We start from the raw sequence: 26,342 nt of genomic DNA on the forward strand, positions 1-26,342 counted from the left end.
AGAGAGGGGGCTGCGGGAGGGGCCTGAGGTCAGGCAGGAGGTACGGGCTTCTTCCAGCTACAGCAGCCGCAGATGCACCTTCAGCCGCAAGGCCCCGCCCCCTGGTGTCAGCTGCCCCTTCGGCCAGGTGCCCCAGGGCCCTGCCACGCTCACCACCTCCAGCTGGTAGGTTCCAGGCCCTGGCCTCCGTCGCCCCAGCTGCAGGGAGCTGAGGCCCCGGAAGTGATGCATGTGGAAGAAACCTGGCCCATTGCCACGGGCAATGACATAGCGGACCCGTCCCCGCAGGCTCTCCAGGGCGGGCCGCAGCTCCAGAATGTGCTCAGCCCCACCCAGGCGTGAGAGGTTCAGGCCCAAGGTCAGTGGGGCCTCCGAGTCAAGGCTGGCCAGGCTCACCTGTGGACAAAGACCAGGCAGGTGCCGGTCAGAGGCGGGGAGAATGGGAATGCAGTGGATAGGGGCCACAAGAGAGGAGCTGCCCAATAGCCTTCCGGTTCCCGGGGTGGGGGGGTTTGCGACGCTTCCTGCATCTGGGCTCTTTGAGAGCGCCCTGTGTGCAGATGACAAACCCCTCTTTATGTGAACTGCTCTGAGTGCGCTCCTGGTCCTGGCAGCCGGACAGGGCCCTGAATGAGCCAGTGGCCTCAATGGCAGGCTAACCGGGACCGGGTGACGTAGCCAGTCCTACAGGAGGTGATCTGTGTTTTCTTCTCCTTGGCTCTGGGCACTGCTATTTGTTCCGCCTCATTTACATGTTGGGGGGGGGTGTGCTTTGTGGTTGTGTTAATGTGAAAGCTAGTCCTGTTTCCCTGCCCCTCCGGTCTGGAGACTTCAGCCCTCCCCCACTACCCGGCAGTGTTGCTCAGACATGTGCTCTTGCTGACACCTGCTGGCAGTCTTGGGTATTGCAGGCAAAGCCGGGGAGGGTGCAGGGGAATGGGGGGAAGGGGGCAGCCCCCCTCCACCCAGATCCACGGGCGCCCAGCCCAGGAGCCCCGACAACCACTGCACTCACTCTTACAGACACAGGGCCCTACCTTTGAGAAGCTTACAGAAAACAATGGCAACAACAGGAAAGGGGAGAAAAAGGGGGGATAGGACAAAGTAATACACTCATATTCAGTTAAATCCAATACTGAAAGCCCCTCAGACCCAGCATTCCTGTCTCACTTCTGCCTTCCTTCTCCCCACCTGGTGGCCCCCGTAGGCGCTGCGCTGTGGCCGGTCACGAGGGGCGAGGCCATTGATCTTGCATTCATAGCAGGCTTCGGATGAGAGCAGCTCCTCCTCGTCTAGGGCCTCCTGGGGTCCAGGGCTGAAGCCCAGGCCAGAGACACAGTGCCTGGGCCAGGACAAGGGGGTGGTGGGTCTTCAGGGGCAGGCTGGTGGGATCTCCCCCGCACCCCCTCCAGCCCCCACTCTCCATTCAGAGCCACACTGCCCATGGGGACGGGTGCTGGTGTGTAAATGTGCAGGTGAGCCTTTGCGTGCGCATGCACAAAGGACGTGTGCGTGTGTGCACGCATCCCTTAGCTCACCCGGGCAGAGATGTGAACCTGCAGGCACCCCGGCTGCTGGTGTGTATTATGTGCACACATGTGGACACTGAGACATACGGATGCATAAGGTACCCAGGCGTGTTGGTGTAGGTGTGAGTCGTGCAGAGGCTCGAGGGTATCACAGAGAGTGTGCACCTACCGTTGTGCACGTGCAAATATATAGGAGCACCATGCAGGCAATTACACCAAAATAGGGTGTGAGCTCGTGTGTGCACTCACGTGTGTGCCGTGGGTACCCAAGTCTCTGTGCACACGTGTGCAAATGGCCTGCGTGCGTGGACACGTGTGTGTGCGTGTGCGCGCTCTCATGGGGTTGGGGACTCGGCCTGCCCCGCTCCAGCCCCTCACCCTTGCCCGGCCCGGAAGTAGCCTTGGGGACAGCCACACAGGAAGCCACCAGGGGTGTTGGTGCAGCTGTAGCTACAGGGGCCTCCCCGGGCGGCACACTCGTCTAGGTCCTGGCAGCCCCCCAGGGCCTGGTCAAAGTCAAAGCCAGAGGGGCAGACGCAGCGGAAGCCGCCCAGCGTGTTGTGGCAGGAGGCGCTGCCACAGGCCGCAGGGGACAGCGCACACTCGTTTTCGTCTGTGAGTGGGGACAGCAAGAGAGAGAGAACGTGGGGGGGTGGCTTTTGCACCCCCAAAGCCCCTGCCCACAGCACTCCCGGTGCCCACGCAGTTAACTCCGGCTCCTCCTTCAGAGCCCTGGGTCAGTGTCACCCTCCATCGGGCTCTCCATCAGCCCTGGCATAGGTCTGCCCCACCCCTACACTCTTCAACTGCCCCAGCCCTGTCATCCTCCCTCGAAGCATTTCTCAAAATTTCCCAGGAATCCTAAATTGCAGGACCATCTAGAATGAGGTTTCGTACTTGGCACGACACGGGACTGGATCATTCTCTGCGGTGGGGGCTGCCCCGTGCACCATACGATATTGAGCGGTGCCCGTGGCCTCCACGCACGAGGTGCCAGGAGCATCCACCTCCCAGTTGTGAGGAGCAGAAGGTCTCCAAGACCCTTCAAAATGTCCCCAAGGGGGCAGAACCATGCCCAGTTGAGAACCACTGGCCTAATCAATCCCGGTCCCCACCACTAGAGGAGAACCCCGGTGAGCAGGGATGGAGTCTGCTACTTGGCCCACTTCTGCATCCCAGGGCCTGACACAAGGTAGGTCCGGGGCAAGCTGCAGCTGGAGGAGTGAGGGCGTGAGTGTGCAGAGGGGGAGGCAGGCCGACCAGGAGGAACCGGCAGCGGGGCCGAAGGTGTGTGCCGTCCCCAAGGGCCAACTGCTGCAGGGCAGGGCAAAGATGGAGAACGTAGCCGAGCACCCACCATCGGGGGCGGGAGGAGGAACCAGGGAGAAAGGAGTGTCAGAGAGGCGGTGGGAGGGCAGGGGCAGCCGCGTCACAGAGGCGGAGGGAGGAGAGTGTCCAGGAGGAGCAAGTAGTGGTGCCCAGAACAGGGGAGGTGGAGGGGTCTCCAAAGAGTAGGCCCAACAAGGGTAGAGAGTGAAAGCCAGACTGTAGGGGAGGAGCAGAGAGACGTGGCAAGGATGAGGCTGCCGTGAGGAGGGCTGGAGCACAAAGAGAAGCATGTGATGGAGAAGTTCGGGGTGCAGAAGGCTCGTCCCCCAGACTGAGGGCCTCTGCAACGGCTATGGCAAAGACGCAGCATGCACGCCCCTGGTCCCCACTGCCACACCCGGAGCAGGCATCACTAATCAATCCCAGCACTTTCCCAGTGATCACAGGTACTAACTCAGAATCCTTCTCAGCTGAGCCCCCCAGGCCACCACTCCCTAAAAAGTGGACTTGAGCTTTGCCAAGCTTGCCCTGCGCCTCCCCAGCAGTGGAGGTGGGGGGTGCACGACCCAGATGGGGGTGGTTCCTAGTTGCCTGCTTTGGACAGATTCTGATGGGGGGCCCCAGCTTCCTCCCAGCCCTGGACACTCACCCACACACTGGCTCCACTGGGAGTGCGGGGTGAAGCCCTGGGGACAGCCACAGCGGTAGCCCCCCAGCTCGTTCTGACAGCCGTGCTGGCAGCGATGGGGCCCGTCACACTCATCCACGTCTGCGAGACACGGACAGGGCCAGACGGCTTGCCTGGCGGCCCCCTGGACCACATCCCAGGCCCGGACCCCACCCAAAGCCCAGCTCTACCTTCACAGCCTCGGCCTGAGCTGTCCGGGGCGAAGCCTTGGTGGCACTCACAGCGGAAGCTGCCGGGCGTGTTGTGACAGCGCCCATGGGTGCCACACGGGCCAGGCTGAGCCAAGCACTCGTCATTGTCTGCAGGGGACAGGGAACGGGCAGGACGGCCTAACGGTTAGGGGATTCGGGTCGGGCACCACCGTGCCGGGCCCACCGCCTGATCAACGGTTTGGCTTCGGGCAAGTCACTGTCCCTCTCTGTGCCTCAGTTTCTCCTTCTGTGAAATGAGATCTGTAACCGTCCCCACCTCCCAGAACTGTCCCGAACATTCAAGACCATGCACGTATAGGACTTCATTCGACTCTCATCGGCATTGCCTCCAAAGCTGTGTGACCTGGGGTGGCCGACTTACCCTCTGTGGGCTCAGGAGGGGGTGACTTGTAAGAAGAGACACCCAAGACCTTGCTCTCTCTCTCTCTCCCTTGTGAGCCACAGAGAGGAGGCAGCTGGTAAGAGTCCTTACCAGAAACCGACTGTCCCGGCACCCTGACCTTGGACTTCCAGGCTCTAGAACCGTGAGCAGTAAGTGTCTACCGTTTAAGCCCTGCCCCCCACGCCGGTCTAGGGTGTTTTGTGACAACAGGGCAAGCCAAGACATGGCTGGTTATGGTGGTAATGGCCCACACTGGTGGTTTATTTCTGGCGGGCAACCCTAGTTTTGGCTTCCTAGAGTATGAAGATTCTTGACCCTAGACACTTCCCATTAGGGACTTGGACTCTCTCTTGGGTGCAAGAGACACTGGGGACATGGGGCTTCTAAGCCAGGGTGGCTCCTGTATCTGCTTGTGGGCTCATCCCTCATGTCCGAGCTGTCCCTTGAGGGGCCGCAGAGACCAGCCCGGGATTCCTGCCAGGATCCCACCAGAGAGAAGCATCAGGCGCTACGGCGGTTTCTCTCCCTTGCATCCAGCAAAGCAAACCAAGGGTCGGGGGCCCTACTGTGGTCATGTAAGTTTGATCTTCTACTTCGGGCATCAGCAAACAGAGGCCCTGAGACCCAAATCTGGCCCGCTGCCTGTTTTTTTGTAAATGCATTTCATTGGCACACGGCTTTGCCCATTCGTTTATGATGCACCGTCTGTGGCTGCTTTTGATCTACAAGGGCAGGGCTGAGCGTTTTCCACAAAGGCCGTATGGACCACAAAGCTGAAAAGATCTACTGTTGGACATTTGATAGAAAAACATTGGCGACCCCGGATCCAGTCAGCCTAAGCCCACCCACAAGGAGTATAGTCTATGCGGGTGTGAGTGAGGAATAACCCGGAGCCCTCGATCTGTGGGAGAGGAGTCTCACGTGAGCTTGCCCGGTGCATGGCACACATGGCACGCATGGGCCGTGTGCAGAGCCCGCACGTGTACGCGCATCGAACTGCCCTCGTTAGGTGTGCGCATCTTCAGGGACAGAGAAAATAACTGTGCAGAGAATGAGAAATGCAGCTTGTTTCAAGGCTCACAGGCTCTTCCCAGATGGGCGCACAACTCGCTCCAGCACCTCCTTCTGCCCTTTGTACAAATGTCCCTTTCGACGAGGCTTCTCCTGACGCCTACGCGAAATACTGCAGCCTTCCCGATCTCGTTACTCTGCTTTATGTTTTCTTTCTTTCGCGCCACGCATCGCCTTCCAACACACTCTGGTGTTAACTTACTGTCTGCTTCTGCCTGGATGCCCTGCTAGTGGGGACCATCTGCGGCACGGCAAGCTTGCCCTTGTGTGCACTGCTGAGCCCTCGGGGTTTAGAACAGGCCTAGGCAAATCGCTTCTGCAAAGGGACAGCTGGGAAAAATACGTGTGACTTTGTTGCAGCTACTTGGCTCTGGCTCTGCTCTTGTAGCTCAAAAACAGCCACAGACCGTATGTAAATGAATGGGCGTGACTGCGTGCCAATAAAACTTTATTAACAAAAGCAAGTAGGGGGCTGGGCCTGACCTAGGCGATTGGCGTGGGCAGCCCTCTGGCCTAGAGCACTGCCTGGTGGTACATAGGAGGTCTCAGTAGGTGTGGGCTGAGGGGGTTAGTGGGAGCCTGAATGGGGCCACCCATGGCTGGGCTTGGCCCTCAGCGGGAATCTGATTCTTTCACACTAAAAAGTGATGGGAGCGGCAGATGCCCCTGCAGCTTTGGCTTCTGAACCAACTTCCCCTCTGGACCCTGTGAGCCCCCGGGCTTTCCGGAGCACCCTGGGGAGACCCTAGGAGAGAGACCCAGCAGGGAGTAGCCAGGGGCAAAAGTGGGTCTCCTGGGCCAAGGTCAGAGGGACTCTTCAGGGCGGGCCTCCCACGTCCCCAGGGTGAGGAAGGAGACTGCCACCGGGATATGAGCACCCACAGAGCACGGGCTTTGCTCCAATCACCCTCTGTCCCTGATGTCTGGCACACACTCGGCGCTTGCTACGTATCTGGGAAATGAGTGAAGGCCGGCGCCACGCATCAGCTGCAGGGAGGGGTGGGAGGACTCACCAAGGCAGGCCTGGTGGTGCTGCGTGAAGCCGGGGGGACAGCGGCAGGCGAAGGAGCCGATGGTGTTGGCGCAGAAAAACTGGCAGTTGTGTTGCCTAGAGGAGCACTCGTCCAGGTCTGCAGCACAGAGGGTCCCTGCAGGCTCAGGGCAGGGCCCCCCCGGAGCTGGGGGCTTCCCAGGGGCAAGACCCCAAGGTTGGCGTCCAACGCCACGCAGTGGGGTGGAGGGGACGAGCCCGGGGCATCCCTGGGGGGCCAGGGATGGAGCCCCACAGGGCCTGGGGGGGGCCCTCACCTCTGCAGGTCTTGCCGTCCTCCTCCAGCAGGTAGCCTCGGGGGCAGGCACACAGGAAGCCGCCCTCAGTGTTTTTGCAGAGGAAGGCGCATGGCGTGGGGGCCTGGCCACACTCATCTACATCTAGAGGGTCAGCAGCATGCAGGGGGATCAGACAGATGTTCCCAGAGGCTCAGAGCCTGGGGCCTCCACTCAGGCCCTAACCAAGCAGACTCTATGGGCTTACACAAGGAATTGGCCCGTTTTCCATAAAAAGCCAGAGAATAAACATGTTTGGCTCCGCGGGCCACGTGGTTTCAGTTCCAACTACTCAACTCTGCCTTTGTGGCGTGGGAAAGCAGCCATAGCGGGAAGGGAAACAAATAGGCATGGCTGTGCGCCAATAAAACTTTATTAACAAAAACAAGTGGAGGGCCGGACTAGTCCCGAGCTGGAGTTTGCTGATCCCTGACTTAGGTGAACATCTGCTACACGGTGTAACTGAAAATCTCAGGATGCACACAATACCAGGAGGGAAGTGGCCCAGATGGGGTTGGGGCAGGGGGCAGGACCAGGGATGCTCTGGTGCTGTGCAAAGGGGCAGGGCCAGGGGACGGGGGTGGGGAGGCTCACCCAGACAGGCTGTGGCAGCAGCATCTGACGTATACCCCAACTGGCAGCGACAGCGGAAGGAGCCAAGGCTGTTGATGCATTCACCATGGGGGCACAGGTGAGCAAGCATGTGGCACTCGTCCACATCTGGGGGGACAGGCAGGGCTCAGCTGCGCTGGCCGCCTTGGGGCACTGGGGCGCGCCTCCACCCTTGTGTCCACCAGCCCTCCCCCTGGGGCAAGGCCAGCCTCTACTGACCCTGGAGACCCCACCCTTTGGCTGTGAGTCACACCTCTGCCAGCAGGAAACACTAACGGAGCTCCTTCCACCACACACTGAGGACACCTGGCGGCGGGGGGACGCACCCTCCCCACAGCCTCACCAGGGCACCCACACAAACGTGGAAGCACAGAGATTGCACATGCACCGCACACCAGTCACACGCTGACGCTCCTGCAGAATCTCAGCGACACACACTCAGGGGTTCCTCGGTCCCCCCCCAGACACACCCTCGCAAAGGCACTTCCTCCTCAGCCCTCGGTGTCACAGCTGCTCCCTAGGGATGACCTGTGTCACCCTCACTGACACGCCGGAGGAGACTCGTGCAGAGAAACACTCACACTCACTCACACACGCACCCACCCTCACAGACCCTTGCTAGACTCCAAAACGCACGGATGGGCTCAGTCCCTCTCAGCCACCTTTTGGTACGTCCTCCTCCTGCAGCCAGCGTGCACGAAACGCACACCAGCTCCTCCCCTCACCGGCACACACGCATGCTCACTAACACGCTCACACGCTCAAGAACACACGGAAACACCCTCATGACCGAGCTTGCTCACAAAGGGAAGGCACACCAGCTCACACGCTTCCGCAGGCTCATCCACGAGCCCGCAGAGAACAAAGAACACATTGTCTCACACACCTGCTCACACCCCTGCTCACCCCGTCACCCCAGTTCACGCACACACACAGCAACGAATGGGCCCCGGTTCCCACTGGCTCGCACGCCCTAGCACCCTCCGGGCCACAGACACGACCATGAACAAACTCGCCACCCACCTTGGCCTTCAGCGGTGTAGCCCGGGCCGTGGGGGCACAGGGTCCTGTGGGCAGAGGTGCCAGGCAGGGGACAGAGCTCACAGCGGGGCCCCCAGCCCCGGCCGCCCCCACAGCAGCACTGGGCCCTCGTGACGGCCTCACCGCTGCTCGACTGAGCCTGGCACACGGCCTGCAGCACCTCGGAGAAGCAGGGCCCCTGCCGGACGTCTGTGGGGAGCGGGCGGGGGCAGTGGGCGGGATAAACGGGCCGTCGGGGGGGTCCCCTTCCCTGGGGCATCCGGCGGCCCCGAGAATCTACCAAGGGCTCCCGGATGTCTCTGACACGCTACGCGTGGGCACGGGGTGAAACCCTCCCGACCACCGTCCCCTGGCTCTGTTAGATGCCCTCTGTGGGCGGGGGCTGGGACCGCCGCAAACCCAAAGGGTCAGAGAGATGCCCTGTGGCTGCAGAGCTGGGCGGCTTCCTGAGGGCAAAGGGCAGCATCTCCCGGCCGCAGAGACCATGCACGGTCAAGGGCAGCATGGAGGCCAGGGAACACTGGGGAGGAGGCACGTGGAGGTATGCTGGACACACAGTGGGGACCGAGCAGATGGATGACATCCAGGGACCGGACGTGGAGGGGACAGGCTGGAGACTGGAGTGGGTGAGGAAGAGGGGGCTGTCGGTGACTCCAGGGGGCTGGCCTGCGTCCCCAGCCCGGCGCTGGGGCATCGCCGAGACGGGGCTCGGGAGGCAAGGGGCTGAACTGGCTCTGGGGTGACCCTGTCGGGGGTGCTGGCTTGAGGCGCTCCCAGGCGGCAGCGCCACGTGGGGGTGGCTGTGCCCGCCGTGCCCGGCCACACTCACCATGACACTCGGTGCCGGCGGGGCTGAGCCGGAAACCCTTGTCGCAGTCACACTGGAAGCTGCCCGCGGTGTTGATACAGTGGCCGTTAGTACACAGGCTGGGCTGGGCACGACATTCATCCTCATCTGCGGTGGGAGGGATGAGGCAGGCCGCCGGGGAGGCCAGAGCCCCCCAGGCCAGCCTCCCCTCGCCCTGGAGCGTCCCCTCCCGCCGCATTCTCTTGCTTTGACTTCTCTCCCCCTGGGGGTGTCCCCGCACCCCCAAAGCACCCCCATACCTGTGCAGCCCTCCCCGGAGCTGGGCTGAGGCCGCAGGCCTGGGGGGCAGACGCAGGCAAAGGTGCCGATAAGGTTCTTACACAGCATGCCCCGCTCGTGGCAGTCCTGCTGACCGTCCGCACACTCGTCCACATCTGCAGGTAACCAGGGAGAGAGGGCGGCCAAGGTCAGGCGCCCCGTGGCCTGGCCCCAGGCTGTGGGGGCCTGGATCCCACCTCTCTCTGGGGGCCCCAGCCAGGGCCAGAGTGAGGTTGGCACAGCACTGCCACGTGCCCAGGCCCCTGGAGAAGCCGAGGGGTCCAGGAGCACCCCCACGTCCACATGCCCTGCCCACATCAGGGTCTTCACCATGGTCCCCAGAGCACTGAAGGAGCCCTGGAGGCCCCAAATCCCAGCCCAGAGCTGCTCGGCTCTGACACGAAGGACACTGGGGACCAGAGAACCCCTGTGGTGGACAGCCGTTCTGAGCTCTGCGGTCTATTGAGCAGCGTCCCCGGCCACTCGATGCCTGTCCCACCCCCCACACCCGACTGTGACAACAGAAACTGTGTCCAGACATTGCCACACCTACCCTGGGGGGGCACAGCTGCTGTCCTCACTGTCCTACCCAGCTCTGGAGAGGCCACCAGAGCCAGTGACCTGTGAGCCTCGGGACCCCTTTTCCCGACGACAGAGGGCCACTCACAGCAGAGCGCCCGCTGCCCCCCACGTGCCTCGGGGCTCCGCTCAGCCTCGGGCGGCCCGGGCTCTCACCAGCCTGTCTTCTCCAGGACCACGGCGCGGAGGACCCGGGGAGCCCGGCCCCGCCCAGCGCGCCCCAGCGCGTCCGTCCTACCTCGGCACATGGCGCCGTCCTCCCGCAGGGCGTAGCCCGCCGGGCAGGTGCACACGTAGGAGCCCTCGGTGTTGCGGCAGCGGAAGGCGCAGAGCAGGGGGTTCAGGGAGCACTCGTCCACGTCTGCGGAGGCCAGAGCAGGTGCCTGCTGGGCAGGGTCGGCCTGCGGGCGCCACGCCCCCGCCCCCAGGCCGGCCCCCGGGCGCCCCCCACCCCGCAGCCCAGCTCCTGGCCGGCAGGGTCTACCCTCGCAGGTCATCGTGGGGCCAGGCTCGAAGCCGTCGGCGCAGGCACATTCGAAGCCTCCGATGACGTTGGTGCAGGTGCCTTGGCCGCAGGGGTGCCCGACGGAGCACTCGTCCGTGTCTGGGGGCGGGGGAAGGGGGCAGTCAGGGCCTGCAGGGGGCCTCCTGTCCTCGACGTTTCGAGAGTGTCCTGTCCGCCCCCACCGACCGCCGCAGCGACACAGGGCCAGGCCCGGGGCCCCTCTGGGCCGGATGCAGGGCAGGCAGGTGCAGGGTGTCGGCCTGAGTGAGCGGATGGCCTGAGTGCGCGAGTGAGTGAGTGAGTGAGTGAACCACGCAAAGGGTCGAGCGGGTGGGGAGAGTGACAGCGGCCGAGGAACAGGATCCTGCCTCGGGTGGCACCTGCTCTGCCCACCCCACTCCTTCCTTCCAGGGGACATGGGCTGGTCACGCACCCACACAGCGGATGCCTGTGAAGTCCAGGCTGTAGCCAAAGGGACACTCGCAGCGGAATGAGCCGTCGGTGTTGACGCACAGGCCGTTGGTGCAGACGCCGGGGCTCTCCGCACACTCGTTCACGTCTGTGGGCGGCAGGGGTGGCCGGCACGGCGCCTGTCACGCCCCAGCCACACTCAGGCGCTCTTCCTTCCCGCCGGGGCCCCTGCGGTCCAGGGCCACCCACTGGTCGAGGAGGGAGTCTGAGACTTGGGAAGGGGGAGGGGCAGAGCCCAGCCAGAGTGGGCGGCGGAGGAGGGGCCCTTAGCGCGTGGGCGAGGGGCTCACCTTCCCGAGAGTCATCGGGGCCTGGGACGGCCCCGTGGCCAAAGGGGCAGAGCTCCTGAAAGGCGGCTGGACACCAAGAGGGGAAGGGGGTGAGCGTCGGGGGCCGGTGCAGCCCCCAGGAACCCCCTGAGCGGGTGCAGGCAACCAAACCGATGCAGGCAGGCAGGCAGGCAGAACCCAAGGGGAGACTAGACAGGGCGGGGCGCTCACCGCTGCCCTCCTGAGGACACAGCTCACAGGGGTCGTCCCAGCCCTCGCCAGGCCTCTGGCTGCAGCAGCACTGGGCCTTGGTGGTGTTGAAAGCTTTGGGCACAGAGCACCTCCCGGCCTCAAAACGGGTGAAGCAGAAACTCTGCCGCGTGTCTGTGGGGTGAGCCCCAGGGAAACATTTGAAGGGTCATCGGCGGTGCCCTGCTCGGATCCCGGGTCCCCAAGAACGGGAGGGGCCCCAGCCCTACCAATGGCCAATCAGAACCCTCCAGGCCCCTGACCGTGGTGATTGGCTCTGAGACGGACATGTGACCCGCCCTGGGCCAATGAGACATCAGCCCCTGGACCACGGGGGATCCCTTCCAGGAACACCCCACATCCACAGCTGTGGGGGTGCCCCCTTGCCAGGGACAGCAAACTCAGCCACACTATTCTTGGCTCAGAAGCCCCTTCCCGGAGAGCCAGAGCCAGAGGACATGGGACTTCGGACCCCAAATCCTTGTCGTGGAGCCCCTCAGTCCTCAGCCCTGGACTCCCATCCGCCCGAGAAGTCCTCCAGGGCAGGCTGGGATCTGAACGACCAACACTGGTTGAGTTGCCCAGCCCACGCCGTTGTTGCCTCTAACCTGGGAGAGAAGAGGCTGGCTCGGATTGGTGGAGGCTAGCCCCCACTGGACAAGGCTAGCCTAGCTGAGATGAAGCCAACCCAGGTAGGGCACCTGAAGCCATTACAGGACGACCAAAGCCCCGACTGGACTGGGATAGCCCTTCGCAGAAGTGACTTGCCTGGCCAACATGTTGTCTGGACTCGAATAACCCCACTCAGGCAGGGAACACCTCTGCCAGGCGGCGCTCCTGGAGATCCACACAGGAAACGGCAGCAGCCCCCTTTGCTGGGGGACCCAACTCTTCTCTCCCTCCCTTCCACCTCTCCTCTAAACCCTGTATGCTTTTTGGGCCACAGACTCACCAAAGCAACGGTGCCCGTTGTCGGAGAGGACGAAACCAGGCGGGCAGAGGCACTGGAAGCTCCCAGGGCTGTTGTTACAGGTGCCAAAGAGGCAGAGGTTGGGCTCCTCCAAGCACTCGTCGGTGTCTGGAGGGGTAGGGACACGAGCTGGGTGGGGGGCAGGCAGGACCTCCGCCAGAGTGGGACAGCCTCGGCTGCCAGGAGGGGCAGACAGAGTGGGGGCCCAACCCCGGGCGGGTCCAGGGACCGATGCAGGGCAGGGGCCCTGCGGACTCAGCATGAGCTGGAGCACCAGGTGGGCTGTGCTGGGTGGGGGTGGGGGTCTCTCCTAGAAGGTATCTCCAAGATAGGGGTCATGGTCAGGAAAAGTTCGTCTTTAGAGACTAACTTTGTACAAAGCTAACCAAGACTGGATAAACTTAGCTTACACTGGAGAAAGTTAGCTCAGGATAACTGCTAGGGTAGCCCGATCCAGGTTAGCCCACCCTGTAACCAGGCTAGCCCATCTGCTGAGGTCAGACCGGTCCAGATTAGCCAACGCGGTACAAAGTCACCCAGCTGGGCAATTACACCAGTGGAGCTCAGGCCAGACTGGTCCTTGACCTTGACCATCACTCATCGAGTAAGGGATGACCCCACGACCATGCCTGTTTCATAGGATTCATGAGGAAGCCTGTGGGCCCCAGACAGAGAACCTGGGCCAAGCAGCCAAAATGATCCTAGTACCAGTAATTGTGTATGGAGCTGTGCTGGGTGCTGTGCTAAGTACATCCCAGGTGGCATTCCCATTTTACAGTTGGGGAAACAGAGGCCCGGAGATGCCTCCTTGGCCCCAGAGCAGGAGGTGGGGCTGGACACTCACCAACACAGCGGTCATTCTGCACCTGGAAGCCAGGGGGACAGACGCAGCGGAAGGAGCCCTCAAGGTTCTGGCAAGTGCCTGGCAGGCAGGTTCCCGTGAAGCTGAAACACTCGTTGGTGTCTGTGGAGAGGAAGAGGAGGGGTCCCAGCAGCAGCCTGTGACAGGGGCTCGCTTGGGACTGGGACCAGCACGTATGGTCACTGCATGATGGCCAAGGGCCCCAGGACAAGTTCTCCTAGATCCAGGGGAAGGGCTAAGACTCAGGAAAACAGGGACGGCTGGGGAAAGGTCCTCTGGGTCCTCAAGTGGGGGTTATGGGTGAAGCCACAGGGCGTCCAGGGGAAGAAGGAGCAAGGTTCCTAATCTTAAGCCACACACAGACCCCCTTCAGGATTCTGTGGCATCCATCTAGCACCTTGATTATTCTTTACTTCAGAAAACTTAGGTTTTTAAGACAGCCTTACCCTAAACCACAAATCCCATGAAAACACAGGTGGGATGCGCTAGTTTTTTCTTTTTATACCTTAAGATAAATGCATGATTATGAAATGGAACCGTGATCGCTTGGAAGTACCAACCGCAGGTAAGCTGGGAGCAGGGGGCTGGCAGAGATGGCTTCCCCACCCCCAGGCGGGACTCACCCACACAGTCCTTCCCGTCGGCTGTGAGCTCGAAGCCATCCTGGCAGATGCAGTGGAAGGAGCCAGCTGTGTTAAGGCACTGGCCAAATTGGCACACCTGCCCCACCAGAGTGGTGCACTCATCCACGTCTGCAGAAGGGGTATGGGCAGCAGGGGTCACCCACAGTCCGGGGGCTCTGAGCCTCCCTTGCACTTCTGTCCGCAACAGAAGTTAAGTTGGGGGTGGTGACTTTAGTTTATCATGTACTCATGTGCTAGGCTCTGTATATGAACCTCCCACTCTCTGATGAGGCAGACACCAATATTGTAGCACTTAATGCTATGAATTTGCCTCTGGGTACTCCATTAGGCAAACCCCACACATTTTGTTTCCAATTTCACTTAATTCAAAATATTTTCTGATTTCCCTTATGCTTTCTTCCTTGATTTCAGGATTCTTTAGCAGAATGTTGTTTAGTTTCCAAATATTTGGGGATTTTTCTGGATGCCTTTCTGTGACTGATTTCTACTTTAATTCCCGTACATTCTGAGAACCTACTTTGTATGACTCCAATTCTTTTCAATTTGTTTCTCTTTTTAAAGATTTATTTATTTATTTTGAGAGAGAGAGAGAGAGGGAAAACACAAGCTTGGGGGGGGGGGGCGCAGAGGGAGAGAAGCAGACTCCCTGTTGAGCAGGGAGACTGACGTGGGCTCGATCTCAAAACTGAGATCATGACCTGAGCCGAAACCAAGAGTCTGACGCTTCACCAACTGAGCCACCCAGGCATCCCAATTCTTTTAAGTTTGTTAAGGTTTGTTTTATGGCCCAGAATATGGGCTTTCCTGGTCAATGTCCTTGTGCACTTGAGAAGGATGTATGTTCTGGAATGTTCTATAAATACTGACCAGGTCTAGGTGATTGACAGTGTTGTTCAGGTCTTCCCTAGCCTTACTGATTTTCTCCTTGTCCCCTCTCTTCCTGAGGGAGGAGTGTTGAAGTCTACAGCTATAACTGTGGGCTTATTTCTTTTTCAGTTCTGTCCATTTTTACTTCATATGTTTTGAAGCTCTACTGTTAGATGCATATGAATTTATGATTATGTCTTCTCAGAGAATTGCCCCCTGAATATCTGAGGTCTCTCTTCATCTCTGGTAATATTCCTTGTAATTACAGTCTATTTGGTCTATGATTAATATAGGTAGGTACTACAATTAATCTCCTTTTTTGCAGAGGAGGAAACTGAGGCCCAGAGAGGTAGATGACTTGTCTGGGGTCACACAGCAGGCAGGTGGCAAAGCTGGGGTTAGATTCATGCTGCCTGACTTTGGAATGCATGCTTTTAACCACTGCACTCAACTGTAAGCATCACCCAGGTCTTCGCTGTCCTCCCTGTACCTGCCGCCATCAAGCTGAGCATAAGCTCTAGCAAGAGACACCCCCCCCGGGACCTGACGATTGAAGAGGTGTGGGAAATTTTGTGGTTGACTCATTTTTAGAAGGAACACCAACCGCTGAGGGTTGTTTTTCTGAAGGGATCCCTGGGGCCAGAGCCTTTATTTCAGAGGGGGACCCTGAAGCCAAGGACCCACTTTTCGGCAGGGGGAGCAATGAGGCCTGCCCGCCATCCCAGGTGGCTCACCCACGCAATCTCCACTGGGTGCTGCCACGAAGCCGGGGAAGCAGAGGCAGTTGTAGGAGCCGACAATGTTCTTACAGGTCCCATTTCCACACGGCTGCTGGTCACACTCGTCGACGTCTGCCAGAGCAAAGCCCCCAAGCCCCATCCGGGTCACCCAGGGCATCGGGCAGTGCAGGGAGGGAGCGGGAGGGCCTGGCCTGACCCAGCCCACCTCCCCTGCACCCAGCCCTGTCCAGGTGGATGGGCAGGGCCACCTGGGGGATGATGGCTGAAAAGTGCCCCTGGAACAATTTATCACTCCCATTTTGCAAACCGAGGCCCAAGGAGTTCAGTAAGTCATTTACCCAAGGTCTTAAGTGCCGGGACTCAAAGCTGGGTCTGTCTGTGGACCACGTGGTTGAAAGCACTGTCCTCACCTCAGGGGAGGTGCAGACTTGGGCCGCCACCCCAGCCTCGCTTGGCAGCCTGGCTCTCCAGGAGGAAGCGGGAAGGGACTCTCACCCAAGCACAGGGTCTGGTCCGCCGAGGCGCGGAAGCCACGGTGACAAAGGCATGTGTAGCTGCCCTCTGTGTCCACGCAGTCGCCATGACTACAGACGTTTGGGATCTCCCGACACTCGTTCCGTCCTGGGGGAGGGCCGGCAGTGTGGCGTCCCCAGAACCCCACCTCCACACACACGCACACACACAGTGTTTGCTGAGCCCTCATGCACTGTGAAGGGGGAGCCAGGACCTGCCTGGAGGCCCCGCATTCAAGCTGCTGCCAGCACCATGCTCCCGTTCCGCCCCCCCACCCCATTAACAGGTGCTCTGTATCCCCACCACCCCATGCATGGCACAGCCCAGACAGAGCCATGCCCGACTCAAGTCACAGGGGACGGAGCCTAGCTTTGTCCCATACCCCACACCCTCAGCCCCCACCCTGCGCCCTGCTGGGGCCCCCCGCTCACCCACACAGGCCCCGCCGGGCGACAGCCTGTACCCTCGGGCGCATGTGCAGCGGTAGCTGCCGGGGACATTGACGCAGTCGGCATTCCGCTGGCAGGGGTTCTCCCCACTGGCACACTCGTTCATGTCTGCGGAACACAGCCGACGGGCGGGAGTGCAGGAGGAGGCCTCCCCGCCGGAGTCCAGCCCACAGCCTGCCCCAGGCTTCCGAGCGGGGAATCTCTCCGGGAGTAGCCGGAACCCGAGGGCAGCGGTGATGTGGGCTGGAGGCCCCTGGACAGGCATTAGCCCCATTGTACAGAAAGGGAACCCGAGGCTGATGGAGCTTAAATGACATGCCCAGAGCGCACGGGGTGGGGGAGCAGCCTCCCACCCAGGGCTGGGGAGGCCGGGCAGGTGGCACCTTCGCAGACCAGCAGCCCGCCGTTGTAGTGGAAGCCCGTGGGGCACTCGCATCGGAAGCTCCCGATCTGGTTGATGCAGATCCCACTGGTGCAGATGGCGGGGATCTCCCCACACTCGTCGATGTCTGGGGAGGGCGTCAGCCGTCAGGGCCAGCCCAGCCCCAGGCAGCAGCCGGGGGCCCTGAGCCAAGGGGCCCCGCGGTCCGGCCACAGGGGAGCAGCTCTGCGGTGGCCAAAATCTTTCTGACACCACAGAGAGATCAGGATGTGGGACCAAGAGCTGGGGGAGCGCACGTCTCTCGGCGGAAAACCCACTGGCCGAGGCCCAGCGAGGCCGCCTCTGCCTCCTGGGGTCACAACACGGGCAAGCTGCTCGGTGAGGGAAGCCAGATGCGAGAACACAGAGCGTACAATCCCAGTGACGTGAAACGCCCAGAAGAGCGAATCCCCAGGAACAGAGAGGAGAACCGCGGTCGCCAGGGGCTGGGGGAGGACAGAACGGGGAGTGACCGTTCACGGGGACCGGGTTTCTTTTTGCGGGACGAAGAAGTCCTAACTTAGGTCGTGGTGGGTGCACCACTCCGTGAAGACCCGGGGAACCACGGAATTGTACTTGAGCTGGGCCAAGTGTGTGGTGTGTGAGTTAGATCTCGGGGAAGCTGTTATGTATACAGTTGTCGCTTAAACAGCACAGGTTCAAACCGCAAGGGGCCCCTGAGGCATGAGTGTTTATTTTTTTATAGAAATACAGTCCTTTCCTTAAGGGTACTTTCCTTATGATTTTTTCTTTTTTTTTTTTTTTTTAAAGATTTTATTTATTTGAGACAGAGAGAATGAGAGAGAGAGAGAGCATGAGACGGGGGAGGGTCAGAGGGAGAAGCAGACTCCCTGCCGAGCAGGGAGCCCAATGCGGGACTCGATCCAGGGACTCCAGGATCATGACCTGAGCCGAAGGCAGTCGCTTAACCAACTGAGCCACCCAGGCGCCCTCCTTATGATTTTCTTAATAACGTTTTCTTGACTCTAGCTTACTGTATTGTAAGAATGCAATATATTATACATGTAATGTGCAAAATGGTGTTAATCTACTGTTTACCCCATCAGTAAGGCTTCTGGTCGCCAGTAGACTATTAGTTAAGTTTGGGGGGGGGGCGCCTGGGTGGCTCAGTCGTTAAGCATCTGCCTTCGGCTCAGGTCATGATCCCAGGGTCCTGGGATCGAGTCCCACATCGGGCTCCCTGCTCCGCGGGAAGCCTGCTTCTCCCTCTCCCACTCCCCCTGCTTGTGTTCCTGCTCTCGCTGTGTCTCTGTCAAATAAATAAAATATTAAAAAAAAAAAAGTCTGGGGGGAGTCAAGAGTTATATGCGGAGTTTTGGCTGCACGGGGTTTGGCGCCCCTAACCCTCACGCTGCTCAAGGCTCAACTGTACAGAAAGGGAACCCAGTGCCCACCCGGGGGGGACGGGCTCATGACGCAGCATGGGTCCACCCGTGGAATGCCACGAAGCCGGTCAAGAGGAGTGGCACTGCATGCAGGAACCTGCCCAGGGCTCCACAACTCGTGGCTGGCTGCAAAAAAGGTGAGTTGCCGACCACTATGTAGGGGATTCTAGAATTATAAAATCTCCAACTCCCCGGAAAACATTGCCACACATTTTCAGTGGGGACCTCTATGTATACTGAAATGCATGAAGAAGGATCTAGAAATCCCCGGGGCATGTGGCATGGGAATCGTGGGAGTGTAAAGGGGACTTTGGTTTGACATGGTCACCGCGTCTGCCACATTCTGATTACTTCAAATAAGGAGGACAGCTGGAGATGGGGTCATCAATTCAACGCGACGCAGCTGAAATGTGGCATGCAGGGGTTAGGTTGTACAGAACCTTGTGTAGCTTAGCACGGAAGTGTTCTGACCCCTGCTGCATCTTGGATGAACCTCGGAATCGTCATGCCCAGTGAGAAGAGCCAGACCCAGAAGGACACATCCCGCAGGACCCCAGTCCCAGGAGGTCCCCAGAGGAGTCCCGTCCACAGAGACAGAGAGGAGAGGGTGGGAGCCGGGGCTGGGCAGGGGGTGGGGAGTCTGTGCTTCATGGGGACAGAGTCTCCGTGTGGGGAGATGGAAAGTTCTGGAGACGGAGGGTGGGGGTGCTGCAGGACCGAGTGAGTGCGCTTCATGCCGCTGAGCTGTGCGCTTAACAATGGCTAAGATGGTAAATTTCATGTTATGTGTGTTTTATCAGAATTTTAAAAAATGGGGGCGCCTGGGTGGCTCAGATGGTTAAGCGTCTGCCTTCAGCTCGGGTCATGATCCCAGGATCCTGGGATCGAGCCCCACATGGGGCTCCTGGCTCAGCCGGGAGTCTGCTTCTCCCTCTCCCTCTGCCTCTCCCACTGCTCATGCTCTCTCTCTCTCTCTGTATCTCTGTGTCTCAAATGAATAAATAAAATCTTTAAAAAAAAAAAAAAAGAATTTTAAAAAATGAATAACAACTTCATAAAAATACTTTTTTTTTAAATGAAGGGCAGTGTTTGGTGACAGGACTCCTGGCCTGGTCTGGGGAGTTGGAAGTGCGGGAGCATGGGGTGGGGGTGCATGGAAGGGAGAGGTCAGGGGTCTGGGGACAGAGGGACCTGGGGCTACGGGCGGGGGCACATGGTCACTCACCGAGGGGCTTCCCTGTGTGGATGTCAATGACGAAGCCAGGGGCCTGGTGTCCGCACAGGATCTGGTAGTCCACTGGGCAAAGGAGAACAGGGCAGAGGGTGCTGGGGCTGCAGGCTCCTGGGGAGGACACCTCCTCCTCTTCCTGATCCCCCACCCACCGCCTCCTCCAACCCTTGCAGTGCAGCCCACATCTGGCCTCCCGATAACTAGTCCCTCTCCCCCCCACCCGCCCACGCCCGCTTTGAGCAGCAGGGGAAGGGCGACAGGCAACCACCCACCTGTGCAGCGTGATCTTCCAACACAGAGACGCAGAGATGCGACCTGGCTCATCTCTTCGCCGCATGAGTGCCACCACCCGCGCCCCACTGCGCTCCACAGAATAGGTAGACTCTTCAGTTTGGACCTCAAGACCTTCACCCCCGGGCCCTACGTCTCCAGCAGTAACTCCTGCCCTCCCATCACCCTGATGTCATTACAAGTCCGGAGATGCCCTGCTCTGCCATGCCACCACTTTGCACATGCTGGTCCCTTTGCTGTTCCCTAGCAAAGCCCACTTCAGCCTCAAGGACTCGGGGCCGCCCACGGGTGGCTCCCTGGGGCTCCCCGCTGACCCGCACCAGACACCACCTTTGGGCTCCCCCCCACACCCCCACCGGGGCAGGGCAGTGCCCCCTTGCCACCTTTCCCCAGGGGCCTGCCCTGGCCCGCACTCGCTCTTCTGTCTGCATCGTGATGAGAATGGACCCTTGGCTGGCGTGGACTCCTGCCTCATCAGAGTCTACCTGCACCTCAGTTTCAGGTGCACGAGGTCCAGGCCGGTACCTAAGTCCCAGCATCTGACCTGAGGGATGACATTTGATCTGTCAACACTCTCCTGGCCAGAGTTGGCGGTCTGCAGCTTCCTCCCAGCCTGCACAAGCTTGGGTCTGCCCCATCTTGTTTCCTAGAACCCAGAACCCTAGGAACAGCATCTGTCTCCCGGAAGTGCCCAGTAACCACCCCGTCTCCATCGCCTTGCACTGGATGGACACTCACCGCCCCCCAAGGTCGTGTCCACCCAGAACCTCCGAGTGTGACCGTTTGGGGAAATAGGGTCTTTGCAGGTGGAATCAAGATAAGATGAGGTCATCCTGGATGAGGGTGGGCCCTGAATGCAATGCCTGGTGTCCTTATAAGAAAAGGAGAGACACACAGAGCCTCGGGGATAAGATGCCACGTGAAGATGAAGGCAGAGATTGGCGACAGACACAAAGGATGCCCAGGGCCACCAGAAGCTGGAAGAAGCAAAGATGGATTCTAACCTAGGGCCTCTGGAGGGGGCATGGCCCCCTCTAACACCTGACTTCTGACTTCTAGTCTTCAGAACTGGGAGAAAATTAATTTCTGGGTTTTTTAAGCCATCGAGTTTGTGGTCATTTGTTACTGCAGCCCTAGGAAGCAAATTGTCTTAGCCAGCTTGGGCTGCTATACCAAGCACCACAGACTGGGGGGCTGAAGCAACAGACATGTATTCCTCACAGTTCCAGAGGCTGGGAGCCCAAGACCAAGGCATCGGCAGATTCGCTGTCTGGTGAGAGCCACCTCCTGGTTCACAGACGGCTGTTTTCCCGCTCTGTCCTCACGTGGGGGAGATCATCTCCCTCAGGTGTCCGCTCATCCCATTCAGGGGGGCTCCCCCCGCAGGACCTAATCCCCTCCCCCAGGCTTCACCTCCTAACCCCGCCACACTGGAGATCAGGGCTTTAACATGTGAATTTGGGGGGACACATTCAGCCCTAATACTGTAACCCCCTCATGGCCCACTCTCAGTCACTGCCCTACGCTTTCAGCGCTTTCTGATACCTGGGCTGGCTGCTACATCATTCCATTAGCTCTCATTCCAGCTGCTAGCACGGTCTGGGGCTCAGTGCTACCTCCAGGCCTTTGCTCATGCTGTTCCCTGCCTGGAACCCCTTTTCATCCCAACCAACATTTTAGCAGTCCTCCCCAGAGCTTCCCCGAGTGTGCCCCTTCCCCCACTCAAGGATCTTCACCACAAATATAGGCTTCACTGACCCCTTCTGAATTCCCCAAATCTGCAAAATAGAAAAAGGATGCTTTGCCCACCTTAAGAGTGATGATTTCCGTACCTCAACTAGGACATAACTTCAACTCCTCAGCCCTCATCGGAACAATGTAGGATGAGAGCTAATCTGGGTGCCCTAAGCAAGGTGTGCCTCCTTAAATATTGCACTAGGAAGGAGCAAGCTGGAAAGAAGGTGGGGGAGGGCACTCACAGCTGGCAGGGGTGGGGCAGGCCTCACAGGGTCTGTTCCAGGCCTGGCCAATGTTGTACGAGCAACAGCACATCTTCCGGGTCACGTTAAACGCCAGCTCATTTCCACATGTACCATTATAGTGCCGGAAGCAGATGCTCTTCCTCATGTCTGCAGTTGGGTTAGGAAGAGGAGTGTGGATAAAAGATAACCGAGCCAGAGGAAGAGAGAGCCAGATGGAATGGGAACCCATTCATGGATCCATTTGAAAATGACTGGCTTGATGTCTCTGCCCCAAGACACAGGGGGTGCCATTTAATTCTAGTTTTTTTTGGACAGTGTGCAACCTGAACAACCATACATGACAGCCCTGGGCCCCCAAATCTCACATCTTGTTCTCTGCTGCTGACCAGCAACTCATACACTCCCCCTCCCTCTCTCTACCCCCCTAAACACACCTCGCCACACTCTTCCAAAGCATGGAGACTCTGAGAAGTCCCTCCCACACCCGAGTGCTTTTCCCACAACTGTCTCCCCAATCATCACACTTTGTACCCATGCAGTTGTTGCCACCGTTGATTTGCAGGTACTCCGCGGGGCAGACACAGGTGTAGTTCCCCAGGGTGTTGTAGCAGGTACCAGGGCCGCAGATGCCCGAGTGTGCAGAGCATTCGTCGATGTCTGCAGGGGAGGGAGGGGCAGCTTCCAGGAGCTGTCTGGGTAACTCCCCACCCCGGATCTGGATCTGGTGGAGCCACTTCATTATGGGCTTGAGCTTGGTTTCAAAATTAGCTTAAAAAGTGCAGGCATCTTAGTGACATGGAAAGATCTAACATGGCATTAAGTGGGGGGGAAAAAAGTTTACTGTGATCTCACCTCTATTAAGCTATTAAGAAAAAAATATGACCTGAGCCCATGAGTCAATTACATTATCACCAAGAGTTGGACAGCCGTGGGCTACCTAATGTGAGGTGACAGAAGCAGGCGCCCCATGCATCAAGTATTTTTGGAAAAAAAGGAGACTCTCAGTCTAATCAGTTTTCTAGTCCAGGAGCAACAAACTTTTTCTATAAAGGTCAGATAGTATACTTTTTTGTTTTGCAAGCTAAACAGTGGTCTCTGACACCTATTCACTCTGCCCCTGTGGTGTGAGAGAAGCCACAGACAATAGGTAAAGAAATCAGCACCTCACGCCTGGGTGGCTCAGTCGGTTAAGCGTCTGTCTTTGGCTCAGGTCCTGATCCAGGGTCCTGGGATCGAGCCCTGCATTGGGCTCTCTGCTCACCAGGGAGCCTGCTTCTCCCCCTCCCTCTGCTCTGCCCCCTGCCCCTCCATGCACTCTCTCTCTCAAATAAAGAAATAAAATCTTAAAAAAAAAAAAAAAAGAAATCAGCATGCCTATGCTCCAATAACACTTGATTTATGGAACCTGAAATGTGAATTTCATGTCTTTTTCACATATCGGAAAATATTCTTCTTCTTTTGAATTTTTTCAACCACTTAAAAAATGTAAAAAGCATTCGTAGCTAGTGGGCCAGGCAAAAGCGGGCAGCAGAATATTAGCATGCTGGGAGTGGCATCCCCAAAGAGGGCAGAGTAAGGATGGCCAGCCTCCATTCCTACAAAAACTAATCAGTTGGCAAAAACTGACAAAATCTACCCCTGAAACAAATAATACATTATATGTGAATAAAAAATTAAAAAAAAAAAACTGACAAAATCAACTTTTGCAGAACTCTGGAATCCAGGCAAAAACTTACAACAACCATGCGACCTGATGTGTAACATATCCTAAAGAACACACAACACAAAGGGGAACCTGGCTGGCTTAGTTGGTGGAGCATGCAACTCTTGATCTCAGGGTTGTGAGTTCAAGCCCCACGTGAGTGTAGAGATCACTTAAAAATAGTATCTTAAAAAAAAAAAAGGAATCCACAAAACAAAAACTATTAGAGCTAATTAATAAGTGAGATCAATATAATTGCAGAATATAAGACCAACCCAAAAATATATCAGCTGTATTCCTGTATCCTGTCAGTGAGCAAGCGGAAAGGAAACTTTAAAAAATTCTGCTTATAATAGCGTCCAAAAAAGTAAATGCTTAGGAATAAGTTTAACCAAAGAGGTGCAAGAGTTGAATACTGAAAACTACAAAGCATCACTGCAAAAAAATTAAAGAAGACGTACAGCAATGGAAAGACCCTCTGTGTACATGGGTCAGAAGATTTAACAGTTAGAATGGCAGTAGTCGCCAAAGCAATTTCCAGTTTCAATGCAACCCCCATCAAAATCCCAATGACTTCATTTTGCTGAAATGGAAAAGCTGATCCTAAATTCATATGGAATTGCAGGGGACCCCGCCTACCCAAAGCCACCTTGGAAAAGGAAAAACAAAGTTGGAGGGCTCATCCTCCCCAATTTTGAAACTTGCAATGCTCCAGTAATCAGGACAGTGGGGTGCTAACAGAAGGCTAGACATATAAATCAATGGAATAGAATCGAGAGTCTAGAAAGAAACTGTATGTCATGAGGTTTTCAACAGGGGAGCCAAGACCATTCAATGGGGGAAAGAGTCTCTTCAACAAGTGGTGCGGGGACAATTGGATATCCACATGCAAAAGAATGAATTTTGATCCCTCCCTGACAACATATAAAAAAGTTAGCTCACAATAAGTAGGAAACCTAAATGTAAGAGCTAACATGGTAAAACGCCTAGAAAAGACATTTCCTGTATTTGGCGATGGATTCTACATGACACCAAAGCCACAGCTATGGAAGAAAAAAAAAAAACAGATAAATTGGGCTTCATCAGAATTAAAGCCTGTTGTGCATCCAAGGAGACCATCAAGAAAGTGAAAAGACAACCACAACTACAACTACAAAATGGGAGAAACTATTTGCAAATCATAGGTCTGATAAGGGTCTTTTATCCAGAATATATAAAGAGCTCTCACAACTCAACAACAAAAAGACAAACAACCCCATTTAAAAACGGGCACAAGATATGAACAGACACTACTCCAAAGATATATGAATGACTAACAAGCACATGGAAAGATGCTCATTAGTCATTAGTCGTCAGGGAAATGCAGAGCAAAACCACAATGAGATGCCACCTCACACCCACTAGACAGTAGAACTTTGAGCAATGGAAAATAGCAGTGTTGATGAGGATCTGGAGAAACTGGGGCCCTTGCACATTGCGGGTGAGCACGTAAAACAGAAAACAGCTTGGCAGTTCCTCACACAAAACAGAATAATCCATAGAATCACCATATAACCCAGCGATTCCAGGAGGGAGACCTACCATTCGACAAGCTACAGCTACAGAACTCGCCCAGTGCAAAATGAAGACTGGGGCTTCCTTGTCCAAGATACATGAAGAATTTCAAGATGGCGACAGCAAAGGATTAAGCCAAGTGTGGGCCCTTTGGAGAACAGGGTCCTGTGCTACTGTACAAGTCCCATCCCTTGAGTCTGACTGCTGGGAAGGGCTGAAAGGACTGCATCCCTCAAGCACACTGCTGGTCCTGCAAGGCTGCACATCCAAGGTCAACATTCAGGTTCAAGTCTGCCGGCCCTGTGACCTTTATTTGTTGATGGGACCTTTTTTTTTTTTAAAGATTTTATTTCTTTATTTGAGAGAGAGAGAGAGAGAGACAGAGCAGGAGTAGGGGGGAGGGGCAGAGGAAAAGGGAGAGGGAGAAGCAGACTCCCCGCTGAGAGCTCAATGCGGGGCTCGATCCCAGGACCCTGAGATCATGATCCGAGCCGAAGGCAGATGCTTAACTGACTGAGCCACCCAGGTGGTGTCCCAGTAGGGCCTTTCTCTTTCTCCCTTGATATCCTAAGGGACGGGGAGGTAGAGAGTAATGAAGTATATTTCAAGTATTTGGGTTCTGATTCTTGAAGGTATGACAGCTTCCAACTCCATGTACAATGGCAATCAGTGTCTTGATCTTAGATCTGTCCCTTCCTTCCCCATTTCCTTGCGTTTCTAAACAGCACTGCTCTGAGAAAAAGACACATATCCCATCCTCGTGTGCTAGTGTCGGTGTCTGGCTGCATGTAGACATTCAATTAATATTGTTGAAAGGGGGAGAAAGAATGAATTGGTGGATGGATGGATGGATGGATGGATGGATGGAAGGGATGGATGAATGGATGACTAGGTGGACGGATGGATAGAGGGATGGATGGATGAATAGAGGGAGGGAGGGAGGGAGGGATGAATGGATGGATGGATACACAGAGGGCAGTATGGATGAATAAGTAGATGGGTGGATGGATGGATGGATGGATAGATGGATGGAAGGGATGGATGGATGGATGGATGACTAGGTGGATGGATGGATAGAGGGATGGATGGATGAATAGAGGGAGGGAGGGAAGGATGGATGGATGGATGGATGGATGGATGGATGGATGGATGGATACACAGAGGGAAGTATGGATGAATAAGTAGATGGGTGGATGGATGGATGGATGGAAGGGATGGATGGATGGATGACTAGGTGGATGGATGGATAGATAAGAGGGATGGATGGAAAGATGGATGGATGGATGGATGGATGGATGGATGGATGGATGGATGGATGGAT

General features: G+C 57.2%; 1 protein-coding gene across 1 annotated transcript in view; it reads right to left on the reverse strand.

Moving 5' to 3' along the window:
- Window positions 1-26,342, reverse strand: part of FBN3 (fibrillin 3) — a 53,678-nt gene continuing 27,336 nt past the window's right edge. The window contains exons 37-62 of the mRNA XM_034997579.1: window positions 22,297-22,422; window positions 21,763-21,912; window positions 19,487-19,558; window positions 16,818-16,943; window positions 16,417-16,542; window positions 15,968-16,093; window positions 15,467-15,583; window positions 13,845-13,973; window positions 13,204-13,323; window positions 12,342-12,467; window positions 11,372-11,524; window positions 11,162-11,227; window positions 10,834-10,959; window positions 10,380-10,499; window positions 10,134-10,256; window positions 9,298-9,432; window positions 9,020-9,145; window positions 8,173-8,379; window positions 7,132-7,257; window positions 6,520-6,642; window positions 6,225-6,341; window positions 3,717-3,845; window positions 3,508-3,627; window positions 1,908-2,142; window positions 1,192-1,342; window positions 1-396 (exon numbers count right to left, since the gene is read on the reverse strand). Coding sequence (XP_034853470.1) covers window positions 58-396; window positions 1,192-1,342; window positions 1,908-2,142; window positions 3,508-3,627; window positions 3,717-3,845; window positions 6,225-6,341; window positions 6,520-6,642; window positions 7,132-7,257; window positions 8,173-8,379; window positions 9,020-9,145; window positions 9,298-9,432; window positions 10,134-10,256; window positions 10,380-10,499; window positions 10,834-10,959; window positions 11,162-11,227; window positions 11,372-11,524; window positions 12,342-12,467; window positions 13,204-13,323; window positions 13,845-13,973; window positions 15,467-15,583; window positions 15,968-16,093; window positions 16,417-16,542; window positions 16,818-16,943; window positions 19,487-19,558; window positions 21,763-21,912; window positions 22,297-22,422 — 3,614 coding nt within the window. The 3' untranslated portion in view covers window positions 1-57. The remainder of the gene's footprint in view (window positions 397-1,191; window positions 1,343-1,907; window positions 2,143-3,507; window positions 3,628-3,716; window positions 3,846-6,224; window positions 6,342-6,519; window positions 6,643-7,131; window positions 7,258-8,172; window positions 8,380-9,019; window positions 9,146-9,297; window positions 9,433-10,133; window positions 10,257-10,379; window positions 10,500-10,833; window positions 10,960-11,161; window positions 11,228-11,371; window positions 11,525-12,341; window positions 12,468-13,203; window positions 13,324-13,844; window positions 13,974-15,466; window positions 15,584-15,967; window positions 16,094-16,416; window positions 16,543-16,817; window positions 16,944-19,486; window positions 19,559-21,762; window positions 21,913-22,296; window positions 22,423-26,342) is intronic.

This window comes from Mirounga leonina, unplaced genomic scaffold (assembly GCF_011800145.1).
Source record: "Mirounga leonina isolate KUSES-001 unplaced genomic scaffold, KU_Mleo_1.0 Mir_94, whole genome shotgun sequence".
In the NCBI taxonomy this organism is placed as follows: Eukaryota; Metazoa; Chordata; class Mammalia; order Carnivora; family Phocidae; genus Mirounga; species Mirounga leonina.